The 22,428-nt window shown below is 39.7% G+C and overlaps 1 protein-coding gene across 3 annotated transcripts in view; it reads right to left on the bottom strand.

The window, feature by feature from the left end:
• XPO4 (exportin 4) overlaps positions 1-22,428 on the bottom strand; it is a 134,947-nt gene that overhangs the window by 17,252 nt on the left and 95,267 nt on the right. For all 3 annotated transcript variants that reach the window (XM_003279169.4, XM_030813260.1, XM_030813261.1), the window contains 8 exons: positions 14,139-14,315; positions 13,431-13,573; positions 12,784-12,929; positions 11,809-11,986; positions 5,210-5,369; positions 4,534-4,703; positions 3,536-3,710; positions 344-637 (listed from right to left, as the gene is read on the bottom strand). In XM_003279169.4, the coding sequence (XP_003279217.1) occupies positions 344-637; positions 3,536-3,710; positions 4,534-4,703; positions 5,210-5,369; positions 11,809-11,986; positions 12,784-12,929; positions 13,431-13,573; positions 14,139-14,315 (1,443 nt within the window). The remainder of the gene's footprint in view (positions 1-343; positions 638-3,535; positions 3,711-4,533; positions 4,704-5,209; positions 5,370-11,808; positions 11,987-12,783; positions 12,930-13,430; positions 13,574-14,138; positions 14,316-22,428) is intronic.

The raw sequence follows: 22,428 nt of genomic DNA, 5'->3' as shown, positions 1-22,428 counted from the left end.
TATATTTTTTAAATTTTACCCCTTTTCTAACAAAATTTCAGGACAAGAATTTATATTCAGGTGCAGCAAACCACCATGGCATACATATACCCATGTAACAAATCTGAACGTTCTGTACATGTATCCTGTTTCCTTTTAGAATAAAAACAAAAAGAATTTATATTCATTCAACATGACTTTCTCTGAATTATAAGTTCTTTTTAAGAATCTTTTTAAAAAATCTTTTGGAGGAATAAAAATATTATTTAAGATAATACTAATCAAATTTTAAGCAAAGACCTATTATTTTATTATAGCTTCAAAGAGTTTTAATCCTGAGGGGATAAAATTAGAAAGTGCTTACCTCTCCAAGATAGCATATCTGTTTATGTGCAACTTCAACAAAAACTTCTATAATGAGATTGACAGTCTCTGGGGTATTCTTGTAAACCTCCATCAACCCAATGCAATTGGTAAGGAAGTCCATTAAAAAATTAAACAGGATTGCTACGTTGTCAATCTGGGTAGCCTCAGCAATGCCACACAGGGCCTCCAGTGTGGCAGTGATTTCCTGCTTGACTTCCTCTTGCTGACACATCTGCTGGAAGTTTTCTTGGTTTATCACTCTTAAGAATCGCTGCTGAAGTGGCTGAAGAACCTATAAAAATAAACCAGGAATTTTCTTAAAGCTCAGTTCACATGCTTTATTTCCTCTGCTTGGATAAATATTCACTTTCCAAAACATTTCTGATTGTTGGAGGCAGGACAAGCACATAACAAAGAATATCTAAACCAGACTTTACACTCCCCATTTTGAGGGTCATCCTAACTTCCGGCTCATGCAAAGCCAGAACACCCAAAGCATGGGACATAACTTTCTCCCTGCCACTCAAAGAATTCTCCCATTTCCCTCCATCTCTTTCCAAGTAATGAGCCAAAAAGGAAAAAACAGAGATAAACTTTGTTTACAAAATCAGACAGTAAGCCACATTTGGCCCATGGGTTGCAGCTTGCCAACCTCTACAGAGTGAAGCCCGATTCAAAGCTCTCGTCTGTTTTTTTCCTTTTTCCTTTACCTAATTCCTCTTGGCACAGAACATAACTTCAGATAATCAGTCCTGCCCTGTATATAAGAGTACTCATATTCAAGAGGACAGTATCTTAATTCGACTTAAAGTTGTCCATATGATAATACAATTGTTTAAAATAAAAATACTGGCCGGGCGCGGTGGCTCACGCTTGTAATCCCAGCACTTTGGGAGGCCGAGGCGGGCGGATCACGAGGTCAGGAGATCGAGACCACAGTGAAACCCCGTCTCTACTAAAAAAATACAAAAAATTAGCCGGGCGCGGTGGCGGGCGCCTGTAGTCCCAGCTACTCGGAGGCTGAGGCAGGAGAATGGCGTGAACCTGGGAGGCGGAGCTTGCAGTGAGCCGAGATTGCGCCACTGCACTCCAGCCTGGGCGACAGAGCGAGACTCTGTCTCAAAAAAAAAAAAAAAAAAAAAAAATACTTAGTCAGTCTGGTTTCTCCTGGATTTGAAGTCACAAACAACTGCCTAATTCCATTACTGTGCCCCTTCTCAAACACTAAGGGCCCTCTAGACAAGGACTGCAGGCTGGCAACCTACACACACACTGGCAACTCTTGGCCCTTGATTTAAAGCCTATTAAATAATGTGCCCATGGTTGTTATGGGTCAAACTGTGTTCCTCAAAAACTCATATGTGGAAATCCAAACCCCAGGATATGAACTTATTTGATAATAGAGTTGGCCGGACGCAATGGCCCACGCCTGTAATCCCAACGTTTTGGAAGGCTGAGGTGGGCGGATCACTTGAGGTCAGGAGACCAGCCTGGCCAACATGGCAAAACCCCGTCTCTACTAAAAATACAAAAATTAGCCAGGCACGGTGGTGCACACCTATAATCCCACCTACTCGGGAGGCTGAGACAGGAGAGTCACTTGACCCAGGAGGTGGAGGTTGCAGTGAGCCGAGATCACACCACTGCACTCCAGCCTGAGTGACAGAGCAAGACTCCGTCTCAAAGAAAAAAAAAAGAAAATAGGGTTGTCATAGATGTAATTAGTTCAGATGAGGTCATACCGGAATAGGGTGGGCCCCTAGTTCAATATAACTGATATAGAAAGGGGAAGTGTGGATGCAGACACACACGGGGAGCATGTGAAGATGAAGGCAGGGATCAGGGTGATGCGTTTACAAATCAAGCAATGCCAAAGACTGCCAGCAAGCTACCAGAGGCTACAGATTTACCCTCATAGCCTTCAGAAAGAACAAATCCCACAGACACCTTATAGCTTGGACTTCTAGCCTCCAGAAGTAGGAGAAAACAAATTTCTGTTGTGGTATTTTGTTAGAGCAGCCCTAGGAAATGAATATCATGGTTAATCTGCATCTTATTCAAGACAGGAGAATGTTTCCCTGCTCCCTAATGAAGATTTAATAAGCCAGGCCATGCTCTCAACTGAGTTGGGAAAAATGTGCCTAAAATGCAGAACACTTGATAATATTCAATGTCATCACACACAGGCAGGTACAGACAAATTATAAGAAAATAAGAAGCTTCAACCCATTCATTAGGAGAAAAAATATCAGAAAAGCTATGACTGGGCTGGGCACAGTGGCTGCTCACGCCTGTAATCCCAGCACTTTGGGAGGCCAAGGCGGGCAGATTGCTTGAGGCCAGGAGTTCGAGACCTGGCCAACATGGCAAAAGCCCGTTTCTACTAAAAAAACAAATTACGCCGGGCGCGGTGGCTCACGCCTGTAATCCCAGCACTTTGGGAGGCCGAGGCGGGTGGATCACGAGGTCAGGAGATCGAGACCATCCTGGCTAACACAGTGAAACCCCGTCTCTACTAAAAATACAAAAAATTAGCCAGGCGAGGTGGCGGGTGCCTGTAGTCCCAGCTACTAGGGAGGCTGAGGCAGGAGAATGGCGTGAACCCCGGGGGGCAGAGCCTGCAGTGAGCCGAGATCGTGCCACTGCACTCCAGCCTGGGCGACAGCGAGACTCTGTCTCAAAAAAAAAAAAAAAAAAAAAAAACAAATTAGCTGGGTATGGTGGCATGAGTCTGTAGTCCCAGCCACTTGGGAGGCTGAGGCAGGAGAATCGCTTGAACCCGGGAGGTAGAGGCTGCAATGAGCTGAGATTGCACCACTGTACTCCAGCCTGGGCAACAGAGTAAGACCCTATCTCAAAAAAAGAAAAAAGAAAAGAAAAGAAAAGAAAAGAATAGAAAAGAAAAGAGAAAGAAAGAAAGAAAGAGAAAGAAAAAAAGAAAGAAAGAAAGAAAGAGAAAGAAAGAAAGAAAAAGAAAGAAAGAAAGAAGAAAGAAAGAAAGAAAGAAAGAAAGAAAGAAAGAAAGAAAGAAAGAAAGAAAGAAAGAAAGAAAGAAAGAAAGAAAGGGAAAGAAAGAAACAAAAGCTATGACTGATACGTTTATGTCTCCAGAGACTCTTTTACGGCAACGCATAGATAAAGGAACTACAGTTACACAAAAGGGTGCAATCAAAATAGAAGGCACTGTTACCTCTGTCCAATACTGCTGTTTGGTTTCCGTGTCCATATGTGCAAAACCTCCTAAGACTAGAGCTTTCATCAACGTCCTCTGCACAGGACTTGACAAGAAATTAAGAGGTGGGCTTCGGCTTGCAAACTGCTTAGCTAAATTCCACCAGTTCTCACACTGAATTACTAAGTTTGCCCTACAGGTAGATATAACAAAACATAAGATGTATTACTATGTATACACATACACACATACACATATACACACAAAGAAAACAAAAATAAAAAATAACTAGATTTAATTACTTTCAAAGCAAAGTACAGTAAACTTAGTATAGACTTTGAAGTCATACAGGCTTACATTCAAATCCCACTAGTTGTCTGGTGATGTAAAACTTATTTAACCTCTATCAATCATCACTTCTCTATAATCTGCAAAATAGGAATAATAACAGTCTCCTGGGGCTGAGACTGATATAGTGATTAAATGAGATACTACCTATGACGTGCTTAGAAGAGCACATAGTAAATTATAAGAATTCAATAAACCAGCCAATGACAATGGTAATAATAACAATGATATTCCTATACAGTAAGAACAATGAAAACATTTATAGAATTGTTGTAGAAAGCACTAAAAATTTTACTTTCCAACATTAAATTTTAAATATCAGTATTTAATCTTTAAAATGGGGATAAGATGTCTAAAAATTCAAATGAGCATATTCCACATAAAAGTGTTTGCAACACCATAAATTACTAATGTGTTACTCATAGGGCTTTGATGCCAAATCCTGAAGGAGTCAATGTAATGCTCAATTATAAGATGGGAAAGCTCCATTTGCATTTGTAATAGTAGTGTGATATAGTTTTTAAAACGCATTACTCCAAAAATGTAGGCTCTATCTGGAATTAGGACTGTGTAACCATTTGCCAGTTCAAAGGACTACACTAGGAAGTGAAAAAGAGTTTCTCACCCACACACATACACACACAGTCAGCCTGCAACAATGGGCTAACCTTTCTCTTCTTTCCACCAAAGTGACAAGGAGCTGCACAGTGTCATTTGCAAGGTCCTGCTCACTACTCCAGACCGAGAGGTTACTGATGACTTTTTGTAAGAGGTAACCAATTATCCACTGAGAACCCTCTGTATCTGCTCCGAATGCTGTACTGAATGGCAGACTTATCTTAAGAGAGGAAACAAATTTTTTAAGGTAAGCAAGAAAGATCAACTCAAGAAAAAAAGAGAAAAATCAAATTGAAATTAGTATCTAATCTGAAGTAGTGCTTACTTCACATCAACTTTACACATGTACTCATTTCCACTGGTCAAAAAAAAAGACATCCTCAATCCACTCACATTTTCCAGTGTGATTTTCCTGTCAACTTCTATTATTCCCATAGTATTAAAAAACTAACATAGTATTAAACCAAATACAAAAAAGCATAATCTATTCCCAAATAATAATCTGTATCTTCAATAATGGTTAAAATAAACTAAATCAAGTGATGTGCTCTAAAAAACACATTAAAACAGCATTCCAGTCACATAATTCTCTTCAACATAGAAAATGTTAAACTGCTCTTAAACAGTTATATTTTGATGAAAAAAACCACCAAGAAAAATGTTCCTGCTTCTATAACTGCTATCATCATAAATCCAAATGAAGTTTTAACAGTTTTACATTCTGACCTGATCATATAGCTTTTCATCCACCAGGAGATAAGTCTTTGCCCAGCGTTTTAAAAACCAAACAATATCTTTGCCCATCTGGGGACTTAGTAGATGAGTGAGATCTGCTCTTATTGCTCGAGATTCAACTTCTGAAACTCTGAGAATGGCAGACAACAGCCTGTAGGTATAAAACAGAAGTCATTTATTCTTTTCTTTATTTAGTTGTTGTCTAACCATATTTTTTTCCTTAAAAGTCCTTTTTTGTCTTTCAATTCTCTGGATTTAGGTCAGGCTATACTTGAAAATTTCATCTACAGAGTTTTAGACAAGTGTCCCATATTATTTCTGATTTTTCATGAAGCAGGAGACAAGACAAAGAAAGGAAGAGTCAATACTAGAGACGTCCTTCTGCTGAAGTTGTAACTGCACGTGTGAATATCAGCATTACTAGCTAAAGAGAATTTTCAGATTCAAAATTTTCAGATTTTCAGGAGAAATACATCAAATTAAATCTTCAGAGTACATGCCAAACTCTTTTAGCATGTACTACTTAGCATCACTACTTAAAACTACCCTGGTTAGTATGGTTTGTGTTTTTATATCATGGTCATGTTATAGTACAAGATCTGGGAGTTATTTAGAAAGTTTTGAATATTGAGCCTTGTTTAAATCTAACATTTCCTAGTAAACTTGATTCTTCATGGTATTTTTAAATAAAACTCTTGCTAGAAAGATTACCTGTGTAAGTACACATATTGTCCTTTCCTACACTACATAATTCATATGGTCGTGTGGTGTCAATCACATAGCGTGACATGCAGACAAATAGAAATGTCTTTGTTGAGGAGGGCACATAATCAGAAGTGATATATATTTAACTTGACTTTAGCCAAAAGGCAAGGAAGCAAAGGATGTAATGGAAAGACCCCATTACGCACCAATGAGTATCAGTGCTGAGAAAAGGATTCTCATCACTCAAATTCGGCTTATGCTCCTTTACTAGTGCTCTCAGGAAGCCTGAAATGATCTCATCATGAAATCATACAAACATGTTTCAGTTCTTTACCCCACTGGATGGCCCACTGTTACTGCCCTTATCTTCCTGCAGCCTCCCTGGGGTCACTGCCCTTCCTCTCTTCATCTAGCCATCTGCTTCCTCTTTCCCAGTCTTCATGGCAGCATCCTCTTCTCCTGACCTTCTTCTTTAAATCAGGAGGTTTTTAAGGTTCCACCCCAGAATCTCCTCTGTCTTTTTCTTTTTGAGACAGAGTTGCTCTGTCACCCAGGCTGCAGTATGCCCAGACACAATCACGGTTCACCACAGCTTTAACTTTTTGGGTTCAAGCGATCCTCCTGCCTGAGTTTCCCAAGTAGCTTGGACTACAGGCACACACTACTACACCAGGCCGATTTAAAAAATTTTCGTAAAGACAGGGTTTCGTCATGTCACCCAGCTGGTCTTGAACTCCTGAGCTCAAGCAATCCTCCCACCTTGACCTCCCAAGTGTTGGGATTACAGGCATAAGCCACCATGCCCAGCCTTCTTCACTGTCTGCACACTTCCTATACCACCAATGCTCAAACTTTAAAAAAACTTTTTAGGCGGTATATGAACAACAACAAAACAAACAAAACCCCAACAATCTCCCAGTACAGTAATACATTTAAGTTGTAGATATGTCAAAATTCCCGGTAAGATTAAATCATTTTAAATATCTATTCCAGCCTAACAAGATTCAAAAGAAAATGGTTACATTAACACTTTAAATTTATGCACTGGAGTTTTATTATCATAATGTTCTGATACCCACTATCATCCATTAAAAATATAAACAGATTTTCCTTATTTTTAATTTCATTTTCCCATAGAACATTATCCTAAAATAATTTTTATGTTCCAGTATTTTATTCATCATACTACATACTCCGATACAAATGTCTACATATTGAAAGATAACTTTTAAACATTTTCAATGACCATAAGACCATAAGTGTTTAAAAATGTCTTCTGGATTATCATTATGATACTTAAAACTAGACAACTGAGCAAAACAATATAAATTTAAATAAATTATTAAACATAAACAAACACAAACATAAAATTGTATGCCTCTCTTAATGTGATTAACTTAGTAGGGTTCTTTCCCCACTTAGTTCATGTATCTTTGAATGAACATTACCTATTGCCAGGTGAGCGAGTGGAGCATGATTTGATTCCTATTTTTCCTTTTAACAGATATAAGTACTGAGAAAACTTCATATAAGTAGAACCTATTTTTAAAATAGCAGAGTCACCCAATTATTTGAATTTCTTCCAAGTTATACACCAAAAATCACAGAGATCTACCAACAAAAATTATTTTTAATCATCTCTTAGTTGATGTGATTAGGTCCTCTTCATGTTATTTAATGCAAAGGACTGAAATCTGCTAATTGTCCACTCACTAGTAACTCAGTCACTTAGTCAATGCCACACTGTTTGCAACTGTCCCTCTCCTCTGTAGGGTTTTACACACCTGCCAATCCACATGTTCAGAGGTAGAAGTGAAAACTTCGGCCTTTCTTTTGTAAAGTGGAAGAAACATCAGTGAAAGAACCACTCAGCCTGAGTCAGGCAGGTCCAGGGGAGGCACCCAGGGGCCTTTCTTCTACCTCAGAAATACCTCTCATAACCCAAGAACCTTTCTCCATCTTCACTCCCAAGACTACGAAGGAAAATGCTTCCTAACTTGCCTCATCACCCTTTAAATTTATCACCCATGGAATAGTATCTCTAAAATATTTTGATCACTTCACTTCTCTGCTGTAAATCCTTGTCAGTATTTTTACTCCCACTTTATCAGCCCCACCTACAGCATCCTCCCTGCCTCTCCACCCTCATCCCCCGACCAAAGCTATCGCCCTGCCCTCCTGGGTCACACACCAGCCACACCTAAGTTCTTCTCACTTGAACAGGGCTCTTACTGTCAGAGGCATCAAATCAGACTGACTCCATCTTGAGTGACAGCTAGGAAAATGATGCTGGGATCTGATGGGCTGCATTCCCAGAAAGTCAGGCATTCCCTATTGTCTAGATGTTTACAGTTAAGGGAATAAATTAATAAGATTTACTAAACAGACCCAGACTTGGGAGTGTCCAGATATTCTGGCATCTGGAGAACAAAGGCATTCCTAATTTTGCTTTAAAGATAGTAATATTGATTCTTGCAAAATACAGTAATTAAGAAAAGTAATCCTTTTACTTTAGTAAAGAAAAATAATTAAGGATTACTTTTCTTAATTACTGTATTTTGCAACCTACATTTATCAAATTGTACTATAAATGTTTTCAGTTTGATTTATATACATCATATAAATTGATGTAAATTATAAATGTTGATATATAAACGTGTATACACACACACACACACACACACACACACACACACACACACACACACAAGCATTGTGCCTATGGTGGACATGTTCCTCCTCTTATTTTCTTATTTCTTATTTTCAGGAACTTCCTGCTCTGTCTGTGGAGTAGCCATTCTTTTATTCCTTTACTTTCTTAACAAATTTGCTTTCACTTTACTCTATGGACTCGCCCTGAATTCTTTTTTGTGCAAGATCCAAGAACCCTCAGGGACCCTTTTCCTATAACATCGCTGCTTATGCTATTGTCACTGCCTGAGTACTCTTGTTTCAAGAAGCACCCTCTGGTTCTCCTCTGCCCATAGATTAGGGGAACCAGGAGCTCCTATAACACGCTTACACACTTCTAACTGTATCCTCAGATGCTGGCACGCAGGGGAATTGAAATCCCACTGATAAAAACATCAAAATATTTTTAAATTGTTGATATTCCAACATTAATACCCCATTCCTACTTCAATTTCTTAAAGCACTATATCTACAAATATATTCCAAACAGCACTCAGTTTCTCGTATTTTCCAAGTCAATCCTAGATTACATTTGTATGTCATAAATCCAAAGTCAGCACAATAAATCAAACAGAGCTTTAACTTCTCACAACCTCCACTACAGGTCTGAGCCACCATCATCTTTCTCTTGGATTACTGCAATTTGTCTCCTAACTGGTCTCCTGGCTTCCATCATTTACTCTTGGGTTTTTTTGCATTTTGTTTTTTTTTTTTTTTGAGACAAGGTCTTGCTGTGTCACCCAGGCTAGAGTGCAGTGGTGTGATCTCAGCTCACTGCAACCTCTGCCTCCGAGGTTCAAGTGATTATCGTGCCTCAGCCTCCTGAGTAGCTGGGACTACAGGAGGCGAGCACCACCATGCCCAGCTAATTTTTTGTATTTAGTAGAGACGGGGTTTCAATATTGCCCAGTCTGGTCTTGAACTTCTGAGCTAAGGCAATCTGCCCACGTTGCCCTCCCAAAGTGCTAGGATTACAGGTGTGAGCCACGGTGCCCAGCCTCCATCATTTACTCTCAATGCAGCAGAGTAAACTTCTTAACATTTAAGTTACTCTTCTGCTCAAAAACCTACAATGGCATGCTGCTTCATTCGGAACAAAAGCCAAAGATGTTACAAAGGCCTAAGACCTTATCTGTTTTCCTTCTATTTTCCTAACTCCATCTCCTACAAAATTCCACCTCACTCTGCTCAAACCACCACGGCATTCTTGCTGTTCTTGAACATGCCAAGCTGGCCCAGGGCCTTTGCATTCACTGTTTATTTTGCTTGGAATGCTCTCCCCCCAGACACCTTCATGGCCTCCCTTACCAACCTCACATCTCTGCTCCCAAGTCACCTTCTAAATAAGGTGATCACACTGATCACACTAATGACAACTACATCAATCCCTACTGATACTCTCACTCTAGCTTTTTACCTGTCACATTTGCTGTCTTCTAACATACTGCATAATTTACTTATTTATTCTCTCTCCTTTACAAAGAGTTCTAAAAGAGGAGTGACTTGTCTGTTTTGTTCAAATACCCAAAGGCTCCCTGTTACATAGTCAGCAGTCAATAATTATTTCTCAAATGATACCTGTTTTAAGAAATGTGAGCTGCTTTTTTAGTGAAACAAGAAATGTTTCTACCATATAACATTAAATTTCATATTAATTCTTTGGATTAAAAACATGGTGACTTTTTTTTTGGTCCCAATCCTCCATAGTCTGTGCTCTCAGATACCAAAATGTTTTGCTCCCACACTAACACCTGACAAAAATGGAAAAAGCACTTAAAATACAAGGAAAGCATTCCTGATGCTACTGCCCAAGCAAAAAATATAACAAAGAATATATAATATGACAGCACCCTGAAATGAACTGCTTTTTAAATTAACATTTACCACCAACCAAACCAGAGCAAAGCACTGATTTCCAGAGACACTAAATCTAATGACTAAGGTAATCCTAAAATGAAGATATAACTTTTTCAATAAAGTATGATTTTATTTCAAACAAGAGACTGCAACAATAAAGGAAATAAATTCCCCAACATTTCCTTGGTTATCAGCTTAATATTTCAACTATTTTTTAAAAAGCCACATTTTCTATTGCATGTTTAAATGATATCCATATATTTTTGCATACTAAAAAGAATGAAGGGGACAGCATCCTGTTTGAGTTACTGGTTTTCCAGCCGACAAAAACCAATGTTATTATCATTACTGACATCTCTGCTTGCAACCTACATTTAAAATAAAGTTAAAGATACTGAAATTTCACATGTTGTTTTCAAATCCACTTTTAGGAATTTTTTTTTTTTTTTTTTTTGAGACAGTCTTGCTCTGTCGCCAGGCTGGAGTGCAGTGGCATGATCTGAGCTCACTGCAACCTCTGCCTCCCGGGTTCATGCGATTCTCCTGCTTCAGCCTCCCAAGTAGCTGGGACTACAGGCGTACACCACCACATCCAGCTAATTTTTGTATGTTTAGTAAAGACAGGGTTTCACCATGTTGGCCAGGATGGTCTCAATCTCTTGACCTCATGATCCGCCAGCCTTGGCCTCCCAAAGTGCTGGGATTGCAGGCATGAGCCACCGCGCCTGGCCGGAACATTTTTAATACAGGCTTACCCCTCCTTAATTTCACCATTAAGAATTAACGAAAATTTTGCCATTAGTATTAGGAAGATTAAAGTGAATCATCTCATTAGAGGCACTCTCCTGTATTATAACAGGGCTCTTAAGTTTCACATTTAGAATAAATATTTCCATTTTATGAGATACAAATTTTTATCTATCATTTTCCATGAGAAAGCCACCGAAACGTAGTTTTAGCTTTTATGAACGATACTTGTTGACGTTCATCTGGTTCCCTTCATTTAGGGTGCCTGCATCCATCAGTATTGCTCTCTGATGGACAGGTGTTATGTTCCTAACTACATTCAATGTCCCTTCCAAGTCTCATTGTATTCAGAATAATTTGACATTACTTTTCTTCAGTACTGGGTATAGCTGTCAACTCTCACTAGAGTGGCATTGCCTAAATATACTGAGTACTTGCCATCCTTGTGTATTTCAAGGCTTCTCCAAGTTTTCATTTTTTTCATGTATCAGATTTACCACGTGCCTATCACTCCAGTTATCTACCCATCAACTCAGAATTTATAAAACAGTATAAAAATTACAAGAGCACAGCTATAGAGTTTATATTACCTAATCACAGAATCTGTTCTGTTGTACCCTGGGATGGAAGAAGCCTTTTCTCCTGGAGATCCCAAAATTTGAAGTGTTGTATTAATGTCAACTTCAGATGAATGCTTAATGGAATATTCCATTATTTCTGGAGGTATTAGCGGAGTCTCTCCCTGAGTATCATCAGCTAAGAGGTAGCCTTCAGTTTAAAAAAAATTAAAAATGAACACTTAACAAATCTACATTTATCAAATTGTACTATAAATGTTTTCAGTTTGATTTATATACATCATATAAATTGATGTAAATTATAAATGTTAACCTGTTAATTTCAAGTTTATGCAAAAAAAACTTTCTATGTCTCAGATAAGTAACCCTCAAAAATACAGAAAAGGACAAATGTTTTATTCATCAATTTTGTAATTCATCGGGGCTTTTTAATCTACTACCTTAAATAATTTTCAGTATTGTATTCTGTAAAGTTAACAGAAATTTTGCTACTATCTATAGTAGAAGTCAATATTAGGGAATTCATGTTCAAAAGTCAAGATTTTTTCCTTATTATTTAAAATATGGAAACACTAATAGTATGGTGGTCAAAAAAGAAGATCCTAAGGGTCAGACTGCCTAGATTTACATTCTGGCTCCAAAAATTAACAAGTGTGACAATGGGCTAGTTTCTTATACTCTCAAAGTCTCAGCTTCTTCATCTATTAGTTGGGGATAATGACGATGATGATAATAGTAATACTACCTAGCAATACTAACTCAGCGGGTAGAATGAGATCCATAAAACATTTGGTATGCAATAGGCACTGCATACATATTAGCCAGTTTTTTTTTAAAAATGCATCCATAGTTCTATGACAGAAAATAGCTGTATCCAAATTTTATCCAATATTATATATACACTATTGTTTTTCATATATGAAGCTTCTTTTAAGGCTTAAATTGCTCAGTTGGCAATTACATTTTAAAAAGAAACCACCAACCAACCTGTAACTAAAATAAGCCAGTGAATATCTTCATAGAGATCATCAAGCATTTTGTTGTCAATAGTGCTTGAACCAGGTGAAGCAAGTAACTGTTGCTGATGTCGTTGTAACTGACCATGGAGTCTTGTTACTCTTTCTTCTAATAAACTAAAAGAGGAGAAAACAGTAGCTTCATAAAGTTCAATAAGCAAAGACATGGAACAACTTACAATTTCCATATATTAGACAACATGAATTAAATGTTAGCGTAAAAACACATATACAAAAACATTATAGTACACAACCGTTCTCATAGCACTATAGGAATTATGATTTATTTTTTATAACATAGAATTAAAACACTGCTTTACAAACAATCAAGGTTTACAACAGGCATTTGAAAACTGGTTATTCCAAGTTTTTACTGATATGGGTCAAATCATTTCTCATACCATGTTTTCCATAATCTCTCTGCCATCTATGCTGTAGTGCCTGGGCTCCAAATGTCTAAGCCAAGGAACGCAATCATGAGTATGTTTCTGTCCATTTGTTCCAGTGTGCTGGGACACGGGGTGGGGGTGTTTAAAGTCTTTAAACACTTTAAGTGCTCTCCAGGGAATTGTGAATAGAGAATATTTGCTCCATGGGGTTTCTTTGGACTGTGTGTACCTTGTCAGAAGAGGTATACAGTGTTCTGCAGCAATTCTTCCTAGCATTCCTACACTGGCCAGTTGATCAGAAAACTGGTCTCGATCATCCTCTTGAAGTTCACTTATTTCTTCCTCCTCACGAGAGGCCACACCATTGGCAGTCTATTGCAAGTAAAAGAAATAAACAATGAGGAACTGCATTGCCTATTCAACGTGCACTTCTGTGGCTCCATAACATAGCTTAGATAGCTTAGCACTCCATAGCAAAAGGAGAGCAGGACACAGCCGACCTTTGAGCACAGCTATCTAGGAACTCCCTTCTAACAAGGCTGACAGCCGTGGTAGTTATCAAAAGGGGGAAAACATACAAGAGCAAGAAGTACAAGAATCACTCCATGGTGATCAATACAACTAACTGCACACCCACAACCCACCTCCCATATGGGAGAATTGAACTTCTGTCACTGAAATAATCAGATATCCATGGCCCAAATTATTCATATCTCTTGACAGCTAGACAGAAAGAGGTGGGTAACTGAAAACTGAAAAGGAATATATATAAGCAACATCCCAAATAATAAGAACTCAGAGAACAAGGCCACTTTTGCTCCCAGCAAATCTTCTGAGGGAACCCATCCTAAATTTCTGGCATTATATAATGTGTAACATGGTAAAATATAGCCTATGATGAAATAGACTGTTAATTACCATCTTGCTTAAAACTCACCAAATTTCTTGTGCCATCTGGAGCAGCTAGGTGGCACTGAATATAGGAATTGAAAACTTGAACTGCATGTTGGGTAAAAAAGCCTTTATGGAAATGTTTGTCATCTTGAACCAAAGTTAACCAGGACTCCAACAATTTATCGTATGCTTCCATGTATACCATGTCATCTTTATCAAGCTGAAAGAAAAGAACATTCATAAAACAAATGTCCAGAGAATGACAATTGGCATTGTAACAAGTCATATAAATACATACAAATAGTTTAAGTTTTTCCTTTAACAGAGCTTCCCAATTATTAATAAGTTTTTATTGAACTTTCTAAAATCTCTCTAAGTTCAGTTTAAGTAAGTCTTAGGCAATCTGGAAATTAAAGTTTATTTTAAAAACCAGCTGTTCAGTGTTTTGTGGAACATGCCTTTTTCAAATAAAAATAATATTAACATTTTCTGTAGTCAAGAAGAGAATTGTTATAATTAAAAAAATGTATACACCCTACACACTTTAAAATGGTTTTAGAGAAACTGAAGAATGATGAAAACAGACTGACTTAATCAGCAGGTTTAAGAATATGTGGGGAGAACTCCACCAGTGCTCCTTAACAAGAAATAACTCGTAATAAAAAAGAACAGCAAATTCCATACAGTAGAAAAGCATTAAGTGTCTTCAAAAAAATGTAATACCCATTGACTCAACTCATAATTATTAGAGAAATACCAAAAGTGTCCCACACTTAGAGAAAAATCAGAAATTTAACAAGCACAAATACTTTGTGGAAATAAATTTCTCCCTCTTTTTGGTTCTCCGTCTTTATGGTTCACTGCAGTTAGTTTTTCTTCTTACAAAGGAAACACATGTGGGAAATTTAGAAAAAGAGACAAGTAGATAAGATTAGGGAAAAGCCAGGCTTCTTGTTGCCCAAAGCTCTGACTGGCTAAATAGGCCTCTCTCCACGAGCATGGTACCGGATGTAACTAGACCTGTATGAGATCCACTAAGGAGACCCTCAGGCTGTATACACTTCAAGATAGTCTCAGTGAAATTGTTTAGCTTGTTATTCCTAATTTTCCTCTTTCCTACTCTTTCTTCTTCATTTAGCTACTATCACTGAATTAAAGTGTTACACCAAAACTACACCACTGAGAAAGAAGAGAAAAATTATCAGAGAAAAAGGTAGGATGACTATGCACACCACCAGGCTGTTTCACAGAGTTACTTGTGGTCCAAGATCTCCCTGAATGGAGCTAACATTTGGCTAAAAGGTCACTCTAGTTTAAAAACCTACAAAGGTCAGGAGGCAAGAATGAGCCTGGCATTTACATCACAGAGAGAGCCCGTAGACCTGGAGCAGAGAGTGACAGGTCCTGACATAACATGGGGTGAGAATGGGGGCTGGCAGGCAAGAAACAGATCAAAGGCTTCGACAGGCTATGACAAGGACACTAGGTTTTCTTCTAATTGCAGCAAGAAGCCACTGCAATGCTTCAAACAGATAGAATGCTTTTTTTTTTTTTTTTTGAGACGGAGTCTCGCTCTGTTACCCAGGCTGGAGTGCAGTGGTGTGATCTCGGCTCACTACAGCGTCTGCTTCCTGGGTTCAAGCGATTCTCCTGCCTCAGCCTCCTGAGTAGCTGGGACTACAAGTGTGCATCATCGTGCCCAGCTAATGTTTGTATTTTTAGTAGAGACGGGGTTTTGCCATGTTGGCCAGGATGGTCTCGAACTCCTGGCCTCAAGGGATCCTCCTGCCTCAGTCTCCCAAAGTGCTGGGATTACAGGTGTAACCCATTGCACCTGGCCAGATATAATTCTTTAAAGGAAAATCAGACTGCTTACACTGTAAAGTATAATGGTGCCATGGACCAGGGTAGAGATGATGCCAAGCAGCCAAACTGGGTACAGATTTTGGAGAAAGGGTTGACACTGGAAAATGACCTGATGCAAGACAGAAAACAAGGCAGTGGTGGGGGTGCACCTGGGTTTTTATCCTGACAGCTGGGAAGATTCCTACAATACAGAAGGATGGGGGTGTTGGACAGGGCAATGTGAGATGACGCATACAGGGAGATGAAGGCCTCTCGGCCTCTCTTCTTTTGGACATGTTAAATTTTAGATCTAAAATAGGAATCCAAGTGGGAATGTTCTATTAACTGTTTGATACATGTCTGGAGTTTAGGAAAGAGATCAGGGCCGGAACTACAAATTAGGGCATCATCAGCACACAGATACCTAAGTATTTATTTTTAAAGTTGAAAACCCAGAAGCATTCACTTAGAAGATGTTGATTAAGAATAAGGAGGAGCCGGGCATGATGGCTCATGCCTGTAATCCCAATACTTTGGGAGGCTGAGGTGGGTGGATCACCTGACGTCAGGAGTTCAAGACCAGCCTGGCCAACATGATAAAACCCCATCTCTACTAAAAATACAAAAATTAGCTGGGCATGGTGGCAGGAGCCTGTAATCCCAGCTACTTGGGAGGCTAAGGCAGGAGAATCGCTTGAACCTGGGAGGCAGAGGAGAGACCCACACTTATATAAAAACTACAGTATGGCAGATCATTGAGGATGAAGGACTATTCAATAAATATTGCAGAAAAACCTGTTATCCACATGGAGAAAAAAAAATTTGCATCCCTACTTGACTAAATTCTAAGATGTTAAAGTCAGGAAAGGCAAATTTTAAAGAATTTAGAAGAAAACACAGGAAGGGTAGGTGTCTTTACATTGGAACCAAAATTACAAATAATTAAAAAAAAAAACAACTTTCAACTACATTAAGATGAGGAACACTGTTCATCAAAAAATATGACGAAGTCAAAATGCAATGTGATATCCAGGACGAGGTCCTGGCACAGGAAGAGGACACTGGTGGAAAAATTGGTGAAATCCAATAAAGCCTTTAGTTCAGTTACTAATAATATGCCAACGTTAATTTCTTAGTTCTGACAAATGTACCATGGCTACAAAAGATGATACTATTAAGAGAAAACTGGGTACAAGGCACGTGGAAACTCTGTACTGTCTTTGCAAATTTTCTGTAAATCTAAAATTATTCCATATTTTAAATACAGAAAAAAAAAGTGAAAAAGGAGCCATAAGAAAAATAGATCTGTGTATTAGTTCATTATCTCACTGCTGTAAAGAATTACTTGAGACTGGGTAATTTATGAAGAAAAGAGGTTTAATTGACTCACAGTTCTGCAGGCTTAACAGGAAGGATGACTGGGAGGCCTCAGGAAACTTACAATCATGGTGGAAGGTGAAGGGGAAGCAAGCATGTCTTAGCATGGCAGAGCAGCAGAGAGAGAGAGAGGAGAGAACTGCCACACACTCTCATGAGAACAGCATGCGGGAAACCACCACCCCCATAATCCAATCACCCCCCACCAGGTCCCCGCCCCTGACATGTGGGTATTACAAGATTACAATTCGACATGTGATTTGGGTGGGGACACAGAGCCAAACCATATCAATCTGAAACCCATATAACCAACAAGAAACTAGTTCTAGAACATATATAGACTTTCTACAAATCACTAAGGAAAAGACAAACACCCCATTAGGAAAATGGGCAATGGACACAAACCAGCATTTCAAAAGAGGAATCACAGAACTACATATTTAAATATATGAAAAGACGCTCAATGTTACTGGTACTTGGGAAAGCAAATTAAGATCATATTTTATGCTTGCTAGTTTGGCAGTAAGTGTTGGTGAGAACATGGATCACTGAGAACTCACACACAGGTAATACATTGGTCCGATCACTTTAGCAAAAATTTGACACTACTATCTTCTAAAAGTGAACATTTACATACTCTGATTAAAAAATTCCACTCCTAGGTTTATACTTTAGGAGAGCTCTCAGTCAGGCATGGTGGCTCATGCCTGTAATCCCAGCACTTTGGAAGGCTGAAGTGGGTGAATCACCTGAAATCAGGAGTTCAAGAGTAGCCTGGCCAACATGGCAAAACTCTGTCTCTACTAAAAACACAAAAATTGGCCAGGCGTGGTGGAACATGCCTGTAGTTCCACCTACTCAGGAGACTGAGGCAGGAGAATTGCTTAAATCTGGGAGGCAGAAGTTGCTGTGAGCCAATATTACGCCACTGCACTTCAGCTTGGGTGACAGAGCAAGACCCTGTCTCAAAAAAAAAAAAAAAAAAAAATCTATCGAACACTAAGAGCCAGGCACTGGAATATGGAGATGAATAAGATACTGTCTTTCCATAGAAACATCTGTGGCCTGTTTATATACTTAACAAAGCATGTGCTTTACAGCCATCATTTGTTAAGTCTTAACAGTTTATCTTGCCAAAATAAACAGACTGGTAACATATCACAAGAGGAATTTAGGAATAGCATCCTCTGACTCACCCAGTCTCCAAAAAAAAAAAAAGCAGGATATTTTCTAAGACCTATCTTGGTTGTTTTTTAGGTACATATCTAACACATGTTATCGTGGTTTAATTATTCATATACATAAAAGTATAACTAAAAAGTACAAGTCTTATATACCTATTATTAAAAAAAAGCTTTCAATAATCCCTCCTATTAACACTCTGATATTAAAACAGAAGATCAGAGGTAGACTGCAAGAGCCTCAACTCACTGGATGGCAATTTACAGTAAGACTATGGACTTCTAAACAGCCTTCTGGTTTCTTCTGGAGATAATATAACTCATCGAGCAAAGTGTGAGAAATATGGTTGATGACAATTGGCAACTAAATCTTTCAGTCTAATCACAGAAAACTGAAACCTAACCTAGCGCTTTTTCATAATACCCTGGCCCTGCTCCATGGCCACTCTGGCCAAAACCCAGCAGCCAAGGCAGCAGCACGTGCACAGAGATGACTAAGGAGACCAAGCTAGACATTATGTGCTCATGCCCTTGGTATTGTCAGGCCTGCTGCCAGAGAGGCTTTGGAGAGGGGCTTAGAGCTTATGAGACTACTTGACCCCGCTTTACTCCATCTGGAAATGCAGGGTGGAGAAGGTAATCAAATTATGATAGCAGCACTTATCTCTCAATGCCCATAATTACCTTGGAAGTATATAGAGCAACAAATTTGCAACCCTTTAGTCACAGAAAAAAATCTTTTGTTTTGGTAATTATGTTGAATACATAATTCCAAAATAGTGGTTACTTTTATTTAAGAAAATGCTGTCAAATGAAGCTTTGAAAAGAAAACTTTCAATATGTGAAATCTGTCCCCTTTTTGACATCAAATTGAATTTCAGAAATTAAAATCTAACATCACTACATGATTCCAACTACACAACATTCTAGAAAAGGCAAAACTATGGAGACAGGCGAAAGATCAGTGGTTGCCAGAAGTTGTGGGGGGCAGGGAAGGATAAATAGGCAGAACAAAGAGGATTTTCAGAAAGGTGAAACTACTCTGTATGATACCTTAATGGTGGACATCATACACCTGTCCAAACCCATAGAATGTACAACGCCAAGAGTGAACCCTATGTACACTGTGGACTCTGGACGGCGATGATGTGTCAATGTCGTTTCATCAGCTGTAACAATGTACCACTCTCGTGTGGGATGTTGATGGGTGAGGGTGGGGAGGCTGCATGTTTGAGGGGGTTTGTATTTTCACCCAACTTTTGCTGTGGACTCAGAACTGCTCTAAAATATAAAAAGTCTTTATCTATATTTATATTTATCTATATACATCAATATCAGGTATTGTAAAAATATGAGCTAAATCTCATGCTAAGGTAGTTATAGTTTGTTTTCCTGTGAACAGCAACTAATCATCATGACAACTCCAAATCCTTTCAATGAAATTGGAAAGCTCTTTCTGTTGATCATCAAGATTATCTTCATATGGAATCTCGGCCGGGTGTGGTGGCTCACGCCTGTAATCCCAGCACTTTGGGAGGCCGCGAGGTGGGCGGATCACAAGGTCAGGAGATCGAGACCATCCCGGCTAACACGGTGAAACCCCGTCTCTATTAAAAATACAAAAATTAGCAGGGCGTGGCAGCATGCGCCTGTAGTCCCAGCTACTCAGGAGGCTGAGGCAGGAAAATAGCGTGAACCCAGGAGTCAGAGCTTGCAGTGTTCCGAGATCGCACAACTGCACTCTAGCCTGGGCAAGAGCGAGACTCCATCTCAAAAAAAAAAAAAAAAAAAAAAAAAGGATTGGGAGCCAAGATGGCCGAATAGGAACAGCTCCGGTCTCCAGCTCCCAGCCCCAGCGACACAGAAGACGGGTGATTTCTGCATTTCTGCTTGAGGTACCGGTTTCATCTCACTAGGGAGGGCCTAACAGTGGGTGCAGGACAGTCGGTGAAGCGCACTGTGCGCGAGCCGAAGCAGGGCGAGGCACTGCCTCACTCGGGAAGCGCAAGGGGTCAGGGAGTTCCCTTTCCTAGTCAAAGAAAGGGGAAACAGATGGCACCTGGAATATCGGGTCAGTCCCATCCTAATACTGCGCTTTTCCAACGGGCCTGGAAAACGGCACACCAGGAGATTGTGTCCCGCACCTGGCTCGGAGGGTCCTATGCCCACGGAGGCTCGCTGATTGCTAGCACAGCAGTCTGAGATCAAGCTGCGAGGCGGCAGCGAGGCTGGGGGAGGGGCGCCCGCCATTGCCCAGGCTTGCTTAGGTAAACAAAGCAGCCAGGAAGCTCGAACTGGGTGGAGCCCACCACAGCTCAAGGAGGCCTGCCTGCCTCTGTAGGCTCCACCTCTGGGGACAGGGCACAGACAAACAAAAACTCAGCAAGAAACTCCACAGACTTAAATGTCCCTGTCTGACTGACAGCTTTGAAGAGAGTAGTGGTTCTCCCAGCACGCAGCTGGAGATCTGAGAACGGACAGACTGCCTCCTAAAGTGGGTCCCTCACCCCTGAGCAGCCTAACTGGGAGGCACCCCCCCAGTAGGGACAGACTGACACCTCATTCAACCGGGTACTCCTCTGAGACAAAACTTTCAGAGGAACTATCAGACAGCTGAATTTGTGGTCTCACGAAAATCCGCTGTTCTGCAGCCACCGCTGCTGACACCCAGCCAAACAGGGTCTGGAGTGGACCTCTAGTAAACTCCAACAGACCTGCAGCTGAGGGGCCTGTCTGGTAGAAGGAAAACTAACAAACAGAAAGGACATCCACACCAAAAACCCATCTGTACATCACCATCATCAAAAACAAAAAGTAGATAAAACCACAAAGATGGGGAAAAAACAGAGCACAAAAACTGGAAACTCTAAAAAACAGAGCACCTCTCCTCCTCCAAAGGAACGCAGTTCCTCACCAGCAACGGAACAAAGCTGGATGGAGGATGACTTTGATGAGTTGAGAGAAGAAGGCTTCAGACGATCAAACGACTCTGAGCTACGAGAGGAAATTCAAAACAATAGCAAAGAAGTTAAAAACTTTGAAAAAAAATTAGAAGAATGGATAACTAGAATAACCAATGGAGAGAAGGGCTTAAAGGAGCTGATGGAGCTGAAAGCCAAGTTTCGAGAACTACGCGAAGATTGCAGAAGCCTCAGTAGCAGATGCGATCAACTGGAAGAAAGGGTATCGCTGATGGAAGATGAAATGAATGAAATGAAGAGAAAAGGGAAGTTTAGAGAAAAAAGAATAAAAAGAAATGAACAAAGCCTCCAAGAAATTTGGGACTATGTGAAAAGACCAAACCTACGTCTGATTGGTGTACCTGAAAATGATGGGGAGAATGGAACCAAGTTGGAAAACACTCTGCAAGATATTATCCAGGAGAACTTCCCCAATCTAGCAAGGCAGGCCAGCATTCAGATTCAGGAAATACAGAGAACGCCACAAAGATACTCCTCGAGAAGGGCAACTCCAAGACACATAATTGTCAGATTCACCAAAGTTGAAATGAAGGAAAAAATGTTAAGGGCAGCCAGAGAGAAAGGTCGGGTTACCCACAAAGGGAAGCCCATCAGACTAACAGCTGATCTCTCAGCAGAAACTCTACAAGCCAGAAGAGAGTGGGGGCCGATATTCAACATTCTTAAAGACAAGAATTTTCAACCCAGAATTTCCTATCCCGCCAAACTAAGCTTCATAAGTGAAGGAGAAATAAAATACTTTACAGATAAGCAAATGCTGAGTGATTTTGTCACCACCAGGCCTGCCCTAAAAGAGCTCCTGAAGGAAGCACTAAACATGGAAAGGAACGACCGGCACCAGCCACTCCAAAAACATGCCAAACTGTAAAGACCATCGAGGCTAGGAAGAAACTATAGCAACTAACGAGCAAAATAACCAACTAACATCATAATGACAGGATCAGATTCA

This window comes from Nomascus leucogenys, chromosome 5 (genome assembly GCF_006542625.1).
Source record: "Nomascus leucogenys isolate Asia chromosome 5, Asia_NLE_v1, whole genome shotgun sequence".
NCBI classification, from domain to species: Eukaryota; Metazoa; Chordata; class Mammalia; order Primates; family Hylobatidae; genus Nomascus; species Nomascus leucogenys.
This window is presented reverse-complemented; position numbering and strand designations above follow the sequence as displayed.